The sequence below is a fragment of the Pelobates fuscus genome, chromosome 2, assembly GCF_036172605.1.
Source record: "Pelobates fuscus isolate aPelFus1 chromosome 2, aPelFus1.pri, whole genome shotgun sequence".
Lineage (NCBI taxonomy): Eukaryota > Metazoa > Chordata > Amphibia > Anura > Pelobatidae > Pelobates > Pelobates fuscus.
Genome location: NC_086318.1, coordinates 327,004,073 through 327,017,590, shown reverse-complemented (window position 1 = coordinate 327,017,590; position 13,518 = coordinate 327,004,073). Strand labels below are relative to the sequence as shown.

Here is a 13,518-nt window from a genome sequence, read left to right as displayed (position 1 = left end):
GGTGTTATGGTTACCATATGTTTGCCACTGCAAGTTTCTTCTTTCTTCTAATGTAATGATCTGATACAAGTAGAGTTCTACTAATACTATCGACAGTAATATTTATTTCCTAAAAAAAATATATTCTACAGAACACCACAGTTGGGAGCAAGTTATATCATACCAAGTATAAAAAACAGCTAACAGACTATGCAAAAATGTGCCACTGCACAATATAATATATAGAAAGACAAAATGAAGATTTAAAAAGTACCTTTTGGTCTTGTCACATTTGCTCTAAAATACAGCACTGCAGAGTTGTGCACTGAAGAGGGTGTGAAATCACTGGGTTGGTGGTAAACAGTAGCCCATCTACCTGCTAAAAAGATGCAGGACCCATCAGCTCCGGCTTCATAATTAAAGCAGGGGCTGATTAAAAAAAAACTGTAAAGCAACATTAAAAAACTTAAAAGCAGTACTGTTATACTTACAGAATAACTATATCAGTCAGATTGCTTAGCCCTTTAGGAACCAGCACAACAATATGGATTCCCCTTCTCATGTATTATTGGTATCTCTACATATCCTTACTGTTACAATGTGTAAAGCATTCTATTTAAGATCATATTGTTACAACAGCACAGATTACCATTGGTCCTTTGGAGGTTAATACTTAAAGGACCACTATAGTGCCAGAAAAACATACTCGTTTTCCTGGCTCTATAGGGTCCTTGGGTCCCCCTCACCCTCTGGGTCTCTCCCACCCCTTTATTGATTTTTTTCTTTGCAAACTTTCTTTTTCTCTGACCTTTTCACAGTTCTTGCTTTAAAGTGAATTCATTCCTGAAACAGTTTTTCAGAAAGTATTTGTAGAGTGAGCTCTCTCAGACCAATTCAATCTTTGTAATAAAGTCATGGTTGGATTTTTACACTATGCAATCTAGTCTAGCATGACAGAGAGGGTTTTCTGCAGCTGAAACACACTTTTTTAAGGTTTTTTTTATTCAGATAATATATATGCAGTCTAGAATTATGTGTAACCTGTACGGATTGCAGAAAAAGATTTTGACAGATCAAAGCAACTGTGAAATCCACAAAAATATGTGGATGACAAAGTCAACATCAGGCAAGTACACACACAATGTATACATTGTACAAAGTCATTCTTTCCCCAAAATGTCTCTTCATGGGGGGAGGTGGGGGCTGAACATGACGTTAAGTAACAATCTATACATTTTCCAACTGTTTGGCTAATATGCTTAAAGTGGGCTTCACTACATCAGTTGGAGCCACGAAGAACAACTATTAAAGCTTCTTGTTGCACAATTGTAGAGGTGTAGATGACACCTACTCAGCATATTGTATGGTAGTTACGTGTGGTAGCTGTGGGAGGGAAGAAGAAAGGCGTGGCTAGTGCTGATTTTGGGCATCCTAGCAGACTTGCTCATTTAAATGTAGAATCAGCTCAGGAGTGGCTGTACTGGAGAATTCTGTTCTTTAACAGCTGGTGGAGCACCCCTATAATATGGGTGGGACTGAGAATGTAAGAAAGGTTTTACAGGTTGCGGTGATAGGAGACTCTATTACTCAAAGTGTAGACATATAGACAGATAACCTCAACTGGACAGTTTGTCTCCCAGGTACTTGGGTCCAGCATATTGCTGACAGTGTGGATGGGTTATTGGGAGAAGATGTCCCAGCTGTCAATGTACATATAGGCATTAATGGCAAAGTCAGAGGAAGATGGAAAGTCCTAAAGAAGGATTCAGATAATTATCAAATAAACTGAAGAAAATTACCTCAAAGGTAGTATTTTAAGAGATATTACCTGTGCCACGTGCTACAGGGGAAAGTCTTGGAGCTGAATGCATGGCTGAAGTCGGGATGTAGGAAGAAGGGTTTTAGTATTTTATACACTTGTTTCTTTTTGTGCTTAGGAACAATGTCTGTAGCCGTGATGGATTGCACCTAAACGGAAAAGGGTCTGTTGTGCTGGGGAACAGAATGGCCAGAAAGTTGGAGGGCATCTGTTCTACGTAAGGATATTAATAAGGAACTGGGAAAAGGGATATGGAAGATCTTAATTGTGAAGAAAGGCTAAAAAAATCTGTTTAGTTTAGAAAAATGGCACATGAGGATGAATATAATAACATTATACAAATATATTTGCGGCCTATACAAAACATTGTCTGGAAATCTATTAATTCATAGGACTATAATAGGACACACGATCATTCATTTAGACTGGAAAAAAGAGTTTTAATCCAAGGCAGAGGAAAGGGTTCTTTACAGTAAGAACAATAAGGATGTAGAATTATATGCCTGAAGATGTGGTTTTATCTAATTCTGTACATATTTTTAAGCAACTGGACACATTCTTGCAAAAACATCAATCAGGGATATAATATTGAAAATGTGGGGTACAGTTTCTCAATTCAAGGAGAGATCTGACAGCCATTCTGGGGTGGAGAAGATATTTATTCCTAGTTGTTGCAAAATTGCAAACAGTTTTTTGCCTTTTTTTGGATTAACAGAAGAAACACATGTGATCAACACAAACCTTTTCAGCCTATGTAATTATGTGATCACTGGTGTCAAGTATCACAATATCACTCTTTTTATCCACATTCTTCACAGGTATGTGGTCATCTTGTTCAAGCATTATAAAGGACTTTCTAGATAAAGATCTAGCTATTCAAGTAAAAGTGAAACAAGTAAAAGTTGGTAAATGTGAGAGAGGGAGGTGAGAGGGACTTGATATTACAATGTAAATGGTCTCTAGTTTTGCTTATTGTGCCAAATATCTACAATCAGGGCCAGCACTATTGCTTAGGGCACACCATTCCAGGGGTGCAATGTCCACCAGTCACTCTCTGTAGCGTGGCCTTTGCGGACTCCGGTAGAGAATCTTCTTTATCCTCTACCTGGTTTGCGTTGAAGCTGCTCACTGTGAGCAGCAAGCAGATTCTCTACTGCAGTCCACAAGGTCAAGCTACAGCTGGAGGTCAGACCCAAAATAGAAGGAAAAGGGGAGTAGGATAGACTCAGAGAGGAGGGTCTATGAGACACGCAAAGGATGGGTGGGAAAGGAAAAAGGGGGAGTTTAAGAGACAGACAGGTGAAAATGAATTGTAAGGGGATGGCAAAATGCATCTTCACCTGTGCAGCCAAAAATCATTGCACCAGCCCTGCCTATACTATACAAATCAAATCAAAGAGAATACTGAGAATAGATAACAAGTCAAACAGTGGGTTCTCACTCAGATCTCAAGCTAGTTTTGCTCAACTTGTACCATCGCAAAGAGAATCTGACAAATCTGTATACCAGACCAATCCCACAAAAAGGACAGCCCAGATGTGAAATTTTGACAGACTCTATCTGCACCACCTGCCCCAGATGATTATTTTGGCTTGGTTGGTTCTCATCAGGGAGCTGTGGTTGATATCCCTGTAGGCCTGTAGGCACAGTGAACAAGAGGTTCCATATCCAGATTACCATTTGGGTAGGAACAGTCTGATATGCAAATGAAAGGTTCTCTCTGTAATGGCACAAGTAAGTAAAACTAGCTTGAGACCAGAGCAGGGTACCACACAGGGCACATTATCTGAGTTGTAGTCCATTCTTAATTTTCTCTTGATCTTTTATTTTTTAACAAACTTTATTTTTAGTTTTGAGTTTTGTACCGACATGTAGAAAAGAGAGTACAGTACAGGTAATGAAAAAGTGATATTCAATAAACACATTTTGGTTAGTGATGTCGTGAACATGAAATTTGCCGTCGCGAACGGCGAATGCGAACTTCCGCAAATGTTCGCGAACGGGCGAACCCGGCGAACCGCCATAGACTTCAATAGGCAGACGAATTTTAAAACCCACAGGGACTCTTTCTAGCCACAATAGTGATGGGCCCCCACCCACCGCTCATTGGTGGGGGCCGGGGGGAGGACAATAGGTCCCCCCCTATTGGTATTTAGGGCCCCCACCTGCCGCTCATGGGTGGGGGCCGGGAGGAGGACAATAGGTCCGCCCCATTGGTATTTAGGACCCCCACCCGCCGATCAGGGGTGGGGGCCGGGGGGGAGGACAATAGGTCCCCCCCCCCTTATTTATAAGCCTTGACCTGCCCTGCGGAGCTCAGTACGCGGCGTGCCCTCGAAGGGTGAAGAAGGATTAATTTTTTTTGCGCTCGTTTTTTTTTGTTTTTTTTTAAAGTGCGACGGTTATATTGGCTTTTTATTTGGCCTTTTTGAGTGCTGAAGAAAGAAGATTTTAGAAAAATTAAGACATCTAATGGTAAGTTTATTTTTATTTCTTTACAGGTTTTTAGCTTTATTGACTCTCCCCTCATTATTTTTAGGGTGAGGGGGGTAGGTAGGGGGACCATTTTTTTTGGGGGGGGGAGGGGGTGACTAGGGGTTTGGGGACCCCTAGTCACCTGAGGGGGACATTTTTTTTAGAGCCCCCACCCGCCGCTCAGGGGTGGGGGCAAGGGGGAGGACAATAGGTCCCCCCTATTGGTATTTAGGGCCCCACCCGCCGCTCAGGGGTGGGGGCCGGGGGGAGGACAATAGGTCCCCCCATTGGTATTTAGGGCCCCCACCCGCCGCTCAGGGGTGGGGGCCGGGGGGAGGACAATAGATCCCCCCTATTGGTATTTAGGGCCCCCACCCGCCGCTCAGGGGTGGGGGCGGGGGGAGGACAATAGGTCCCCCCCTATTGGTATTTAGGGCCCCCACCCACCGCTCAGGGGTGGGGGCAGGGGGGGATGCCAATAGGTCCCCCCTATTCGTATTTAGGGCCCCCACCCGCCGCTCAGGGCTGCTCACTGTTTAATAGACATACCCCTACTCGCGGTATTGCGAGTAGGGGCACAATTTACTAATACTAAGTAATTTAGTATTTTAGTAAATACTAGTAAATTAGTAAATTAGTAAATTTGGCTGAATTAAAAAAATAGGGGGCGGACCGAACATCGCATATGTTCGCCATCCGTGGCGAACGCGAACACACTATGTTCGCCAGGAACTATTCGCCAGTGAACCGTTCGGGACACCACTAATTTTGGTATTAGATTCATGTAACAGTAGGCAGCAAGAATGCAGCCCATATTTTGCTGGGTGACACAAGATACTGTATATAAAATGCGAACAAACTTTAGCGAGAACAAGTAATTTGTGCTGATCTTTTAATTTTGTCTATACGTGTTACAGATTGAAAAGAAGCAAAACAAGAATGTATAGATTATTGTTAATGTTTAATTTAACAATTCTTTACTTAAATTTTACATTACCGAATTAAAAGTGTACATCATGGTTTATTTTGGCTTTTTAATAAATTAATTTAGCATAGCAGATTTGTTGTTTGTAGTTATGCCTAATGAGGCATGTTTCCTATTTAGGTATGAATTTTATCTTGTAATAAAATATGAAAAACAAGCTGAGCTATAAATAGAATACATTACTGGCTATCAGGCAGGCAGGAAAAATGTGCAACCAATGTGTATTCATTTTCCGTCCAAGATAATTTATTAGCTAACTAGCTACTATAAAACAACACCTCTCAGAGCTTTGGTCACTTGGAGAACTGCAAGTTAAAAACCCTAGCAACAATATGGCATTTTTAAAACTCATTCATAATGACATGGATACACATCCACATAAACATAAACATTAAATCTATAATCTGATAAATTAACACTGTTATTTCTTTAATAGGTAATTCTTAAACCAAACTAATCAGAGGGCATCCATTACGCATGCTTCCATTAGACTGATCAGTCTTAATAATATCTCATCATTTTCTTCTGTTCTTGCCATGTCCTACCCCAACACCAATAAGTTTGTAAAATCTTCTCCTTAACATAAAATTCAAAGTAAAACTATATATGCATCTGCTTTAGCCTCCAGGCTGCAGTGCATCGCTAGGTGGTTCCAGAGGGGGCCATGGCCCCCCTACATCATGCCGTGTCCCCTCTTGTGCCTTCCCAAATGTAGGCACTGTAACAAGGGCAATGTGTTTGTTTTTGTAATAATCCCTGGTGGAGAAAAATGAATCCTCCACTCAGGAATATAAAAAAAAAAAAAAAAAAAAACACATTGTGGCAGGGTTTACCGTGAGACGGGGATGGGGCCAAATGACGGAAGGGTGGGGCTAAAGGTGCCCAGAAGACATCGGTCGGAGTAACTGCTGCACAGGAAGGTGGAAGCAGCAAGGAGTCCCTACTTTCCTAACATCCAGTACTGCCTCCACGCAGCCCATTATGGACAGAGATAACTGTGCGTGTGTGTGTCTGTGACTGTGTCTGCCTCTGTGTGTGTGACTGTAACTATGTGTGTGTGTGTGTGCCTATGTGTGACTGTAACTGTGTGTGTGTGACTGTCTGCCTCTGTGTGACTGTAACTGTGTGTGTGTGGCTGTGTGTGTGTGTGACCGTCTGCCTCTGTGTGACTGTAATTGTGTATGTTACTGTCTGCTTCTGTGTGACTTTAACTGTGTGTGTGGCTGTGTGTGTGACTGTGTGCCTCTGTGTCACTGTAACTGTGTGTGCATCACACTCTGCCTGTGTGTGACTGTAAGTCTGTGTGTGTGATTTTTAGCACAGGGTGTCTAAAGGCTCCATCTATCCCAAAGTACCCGCATGGATGTCCCCAATGCTTCCTCCTGTTTTGGAGAAAGCAGTTTATGGACCCCCAAGGCGGGAGGCTGTGAGCACATCAGAGGCGGCGATCGAGCTGTAATACTCCTACTCTGCTCCCTCGTAAGCCATTTACTGCCACCGGGAGTCAGAATATGTTGTTATATTTTGGCTCCCTGCATCGGTAGACACGCGAGGGAGCAGAACAGGAGGATTACAGCTCCCTCTGCGCCTCTGATGTGCTCACAGTCGCCCGCCTCACAGCAGCCCCTCTGAACCCCGGGTACTGCTCCACTCCTTTTCTCCTAAAGGTAGGGAGGCTGAGTGGACAAATTAAAATAAAATGTATAATTGTGAATGTGTGTGAGAGAATGTGTGTGTGTCTGTCAGTGAATTTGTATGTGTCTGTCTGAGTGTCTGTCACATCAGTGAGAGTCTGTGTTTGTCATTGAGTGTTTGTGTGCCTGTCAGTGAATTTGTGTGTGTGTGTGTGTGTGTGTGTGTGTGTCAGTGAGTGTATCTGTGTCTGTTAGTGAATGTTTGTATGCCAAATCAGTGAGAGTCTGTGTGTGTGTGTGTGTGTGTGTGTGTGTGACTGTCAGTGTGTATCTGCCAGTAGGTCTGTGTCTGTCAGTGAGTGTGTCAGTGAATGTATGTGTGTGTTAGTGAGTGTGTGTATGCTAGTAAGTGCATGTGTCTCGGAGAGTGTGTTCGTGTCACTGTGTGTCTGTCAGTGAATGTGTGTTAATTAAACAGTGTGTGAGACAATGATAGTCAGTGAGTGTGTATCAGTGAGGGCATGTTGTCTGTTACTCTGCCCATCCCCACTGTTATCCCTGCCCCCCACACCTTCACCTTCCAATACACTACCCCCACACTGTCACCTTTCTACACACTGCCCCCCTGCGCTATCACCTTCCTACACACTGTCTCTCCCCTTCCAGCCCACAGGTAATAAGCAGGGAGGTGTGTTAAGCCCAATTTAATTTAAACAGCTCACCCTCTAGCACTTATCCAACACAACATGCACTACACAGACACTACTACATGCACATTCACTACATCCACTACACAGACACTGCATCCACTAGACATACTGCATCTACCACACAAACACTAGTTACACTACACAAACACAGACACTGCATAGACTACACACACACAATGTATTCAATACACACACTGCATACAATACATATGACATCCACGACATGGAAGAAGGGGGGAGAAAAGACATGAAAGGGTGGAGAACCGAGACGTGGATGCTGGGGGGGGGGGGAGGGGGTGCAAAAAGACACGGATTCTTCATTCCATGGGGTTGAAAAGAGAGTACAGTACAGGTAATGTAAAAGTGATGTTCAATAAACACATTTTGGTATTAGATCCATGTAACAGTATCTAATACAGACAGTGCGGCTACATCTAAGGTGTGACACATTACCTACCTGGCTGAGACTGCAGTTTGCAAGGGGATTAAGGGAGCGTGTGTATACACACACACATACACACAAACATACACACAAACATACACACATACATACATACATACATGTTTTATAACAGCCCCCCTACTTTTGTCCCTGGCCCACCATGTGCCCTCTCCCCCCCCTAAAAATGAATCCTAGAGACGCCACTGCTCCCGACAAAGAGACAAACCTTTCCGTTTGACTACGAGCTATATTTCTATTTTATCATTTTCTCATTGTCTTCTTGAATTTCTCCACTGCAATTCCTATTATGCTGAATTATTTACAAGACTAACACGTTTATGCAGCTTTCAGAGATGCAGTAGAAGGGAGACACAGTTCGCTTTTATTCAAACTTGGTACAGCAGACCTGCATTCATGAAACCCATGAATTAAGCTACTTGTGCAAGCTGCGGTGCAGCATATTGTAGGTGGCTTTCTTCAGAGCTTCTTGAATGCCGTTTGCATAGCCATATATACACATTGATGTCGTTTGATATAAAGCTTTACAGACAATGTAGTAATAAATAAATATGTCCCTTACATCTGTGCTTTCACAAAGTGAAAAAGAAAACGATAAGACAGATTGGAAAAGAATATTAAGAATATTAATATTAAATCAATAATATAAATAGAACATATATAATGGTGCCTTAATTGTTCCTAAAATAAACTATGGTGCAACAATGAATGGACCCAGCATTAGCAAGTGGTAAGCAAGAACTAGCAGTCACATAGCAGTAAGGAGATCCTCTGCAAACTGGAAGATCTGAATGTTCTGTGTGTGTGTGTAGTCCAGACTACGAATAAACTATAAATAGCTTTTATGAGTGCTTTCGTCTGCTCTTAATAAGCTTACTTCCTGATTAAGAGACCTTTTTTTTGTTATATAGTCATTTTTAATTAGTAAAGATTACGAAGAGTAATATGTACATAATTTGGCATAGAAGTACAAAATGATAGAGAGCATTCGCTGGATTATGATTCAGTTATGTAAAACTTTATTTAAAAAATGTGTTAAACAAGGTGACCCGTAGGTTTAAAAAGAGATAATGTGGGTTGAGATAGTAGTGAAGCATGGCATTGTGGGACATTGTGAAGACAGCTAACATTGAGCAGGTTTCTATGAAGTTCTGCTCATCTAAAGCGACTCATATTACACTTTTCATAGTATGTTCTTAGTTGGCTGACATATACATACCAATAAAACATTTACAATGCATATTAGTGAAACAAAGCTGTCTGGAAAATGTGGAATAACAGTGTGCCCTCAAATAAACTTTAAAACATAATGCTTTATATTTGGCCCTTTCATTGAACTCTATTACAAAATTTACGCTGGCGAGAGAAAAAATACCTTTTATTAAAAAAATGAATTTAAAAAAGTATCAACAGAAACAGCTGCAAAATTGGAAATGGACACCAATGATGATAGTCTTCTGGTCTAATGTCATTCTTCCACACAGGTGGAGGGAAACTAATGAAAAAAACATTGTTCCGCTTAGCCCATTATAAACAAAGGAAAACTGGTAATGACCTGTGCCTTTTCTTAACCCCTTTGACAAAGGGGAAGAGTTAAAATCCATATTGGGAAGGCAATTTATGTGCAAAGTTGAGCAATTAATAATATTAAGCTGAAGAAAACTCATGCACACTCTGCCCTCTTCCGATATGCATGAGCTGCAGGGTATACAGGGAGCAAGGGGTTAATAGTACCCCCAAAACCCTCCCCTATACTCTTAACTCCTTCCTCTAAGCTGAGTGATGAGGCAGTTAAAGAATGGGTCAAGTAGTCCAAATCCACAAAACTATAAAACACCTATTTGCCATTAGGGTACCCAGGCCCTCTGGCACAAGCAACTATTAAACCTCAAAGACCCAGAACCCATCCAGCTGGCAAATAATACTAATAATAATACCCATAATCCACATTGTAATTTTCATTCTCCTATCGGTATGAGAGAAGAAGAGAAAAAGACAGAGAGAAATTCACACAGTTGTATCTCTGGAGTCCCTGAGGACAAAAAAAATCCTCTTTGATTCATTTATTTTTCTTAAAACAAAAACGTGAGGTAGAAACAGTTCTTCAGTTTAAAAGAACATTCCTCAGGCATTATATAAATAGAAAATAATATATAAAAATATATACAAAGGCATTTATACTGCACTCTTTACATTAAAATATAAATACACACATAATAAAATATGATTTCTATTTTAGTATGCTCTTTCCTTGCCTGGTAAGGGGTTTGTGTTTTATGCTAATAAAATCACACCTGGTCACTCTCTCCTTTTGCCTTACTAGATTTAAAACGCATAGTCCCATCATGTTAACTGGAACAAGAAAAAAGTGTCTTGTAAATGCAAAATCTGGCTGGTAACAGCACATTGTTTACCCTTGAAGGACCAAATACCAAATGTTTGCAACCACAGTCTGGTCGGCAAAGACTTCAAGCCAACATGGAGTATCCTGACTCTCTAGTATTGGCAGTGCTATAGAGCCCTCATTTATTTAAACAATTTAGATTTTCCATTTTGATATAGGATCCGAAAGTGGATAATTATGATGGATAGATACTGTTATAATGTTTGATAAAAGTATATACTATGAACCAAAATGTTGCTTTTTTGTATATGTGTGTGTGTTTGTGCGTGTGTAAATATATATATATATATTGTTCAAGTAGACATTGTAGCCATATTAGTCCACTGATGTAAATGTAAAAAACAGATAAATGACAGGTTTTCGGGAGAACCTCCCTTTCTTTGAGGAAAGCTTGCCATTAAAAAAAAATCTTCATCCAATAAAAAAGGTATTACAATATACAAATTGTATCTGTTTTTTACACACACACACACATATATATATATATAATAAAAAAAAAGTTGTTGTGGGGAAAAAATTGTGATTGAAAGCCCCTTCCACCTAAAGTAGGAAAAGCAAGTCTTATGCCTTGACTGGTGTGCAGATTTTTGTTTAACATTGTATTGACTATATATATGTATATATATATATATAAAACATTTTCTTTAACACATAGAAAGTAATTATCCCAGAACTGCCAGAGTGGTTCCCTGATAAATGTAATGAGCACAGCATTCATTCATCAGAACCAGGAAGAACACAGGTCGGCTGGGTGAATGCAAGCACTTTATACATGCTGCACTGACCCCGACTAATCAGCTTTGCTAGCACTGAGAGTTAATGTCTCTTTGCTCTATTTATGATGAAGATAAAAAGCACATTGGACAGTTTTCTTCTAATAGCGCTCATTGAAAGCAGTTTTAGTACAAAGGAGATTATGACCTTTCATTTAACTGCAAAGACACAACTACATTCTTCACTCATTATATTCACATAATATATTTTATCCATCTGTTCCACCATGTGATCACCAAAGCAGCCACAATCCATACACAGATCTGCTATTTGGTACATTCCACTTCCACTAAAACAAACCCTACAGACCAGTGATCACTGTTTAATACATAAAATTATTTAAGTTTTGCAAGGGACCTATCAACTAAACTACATCAAAATACAAGTGGCATTATGGCTAAATATTGAATACACAGCAAATCAACATCACTGATATTTGCTTTTATAATAAAATATTTTTTATGGAGGGTTTGTTTTTTTGTTTTGTTTTTAAATGTTTGTAAATCCAAAATGAGAATAAATTCTGTGCATGACCAATTCTGAGCACAGCTCTTAAATAGAGAAATCAACAACAAATTCCTTTGGTTTCCATGGTGATTGATCTAGATTTAGCCGTTTGTTCCTGAATCAACTGTAAAATATATGAACAATCAACTCACGCCGATTCATCATTCAAACTATCCATCTAATCTGGACCAATGTATTTTATTGATGATAATAACTAACATGATGTAACATAATATAACACTTTAACTCACATAAACTCAGCTTCTATCTATTTTGTATTTATTACCAACATTAATGTATTTCAATATAATATTATTTTTACTTATTTTAAATATTTAACAAATATATGTTTGTGCAGTGTAAAAAATAATATTAAATGTAGGTATATACTCCACTCTCCTGGAATTGGTGCTTCCCTATTATTCCCATTGCTATACGTTATGTCCTTTGTATGTGGCAGTTATAGCATAACGAGATAAGGAGAAATTAAACAATTTTTCTACTTCCCCTCTTCATTTGCATTACGAGCCCTGGCTGTGCCTTCACTAACCTTGATTGTGGTGTAATGTGCTACATCTTTTATATAACTTTAAAAGAAAATGGATAATGTGAAATGTTTTATTCAAGAGAAGTGACAGTTCCGCTTTCAAATCATATCTAAACCAGTCTATTAAAGTGTACATCTTACGTCACTCGATTTACAAATAACAAATGTAAGAACATCTGGTCTTACATGCTGTAGAAAACAATCAGCAAGTAGACAAACATACTGTATCACTGAATTATTTCAGCATTGTATGATCTGATGTCTAACAGTCATCTCTGACCGATTGCGGAATAAACATGATATGTTCACCATTTAAATTGGCAGCTTTGCCAATGAGAGGTAAGTGATCAATGACACCTACCTGTGGGTATGGTGATGTCCGAGATTTAGACTTTGAACTGGAGATGCGAGACTTGCTGGTCTTTCTGGTGTCATTTATGGCTGAATTTGAATTTGCATAAGAAAATGAAGGTTTTGTGGTTACTTGATCCAATGACAGCTGTAATCCTTTGTATTCTGTATCCCTGTTTAAAACAGTGGCGTAAAAACGGATAAATCATTCATGAGATAAATAAAATAGGTACAATATAAAAAAATATATATTTTCTGATATTTTGGTTCCTGGAAGATTTTCTAGTTTTAAAATATGATGAATTGACATGAAATATATGGTTTCTTTTAATGTCCTTATAAAGATACTTAGTGGGTTTTCAATCTGCACACTTTAACATTCCTAAGATAAATTGCAACCAAATAAATAAGTGAGTACAGAAAGAGATGTCAGTTTTTTGGCATCTCTTAATATACCCAGATAACTATCAGGTATAACAGGCAGGGTTAATCCTGTGAATTTACTTTTATTAAATACTTAAAATTCCTGAGCTACTTAAGTACTAATTCCTGGTGTACTGTTTTGTAATGCTTTTAGTAAATACCTCTATTTATACAGGGCTTTTGGGAATTCAGCTAAGAATTGCAAATTCTCAACCAAAATAGTCAAATTCTTCAACTTCGCTGGAAAACCGGTAAATTCCATACAATTAGCTGGTTAAGTAAAAAAAAAAGTAACAAAAGATGAAATCATTGGGAAATGGCCGGAAAATTGCAAATTGTAGGCCAATATAGCTAAATTGGAAGGATTCTCCATCTACCACTCCAGGTTTGCAAGATCTGCTTTAAAAATTGAACTCTGGTCTACTTTCAATAATTACAAGGTAAAAAAAC

General features: G+C 39.3%; 1 protein-coding gene across 1 annotated transcript in view; it reads right to left on the bottom strand.

Annotated features, from left to right (window-relative positions):
* Nucleotides 1–13,518, bottom strand: part of SIM1 (SIM bHLH transcription factor 1) — a 93,534-nt gene that overhangs the window by 17,517 nt on the left and 62,499 nt on the right. Inside the window, exon 9 of the mRNA XM_063441311.1 lies at nt 12,656–12,818. Coding sequence (XP_063297381.1) covers nt 12,656–12,818 — 163 coding nt within the window. The remainder of the gene's footprint in view (nt 1–12,655; nt 12,819–13,518) is intronic.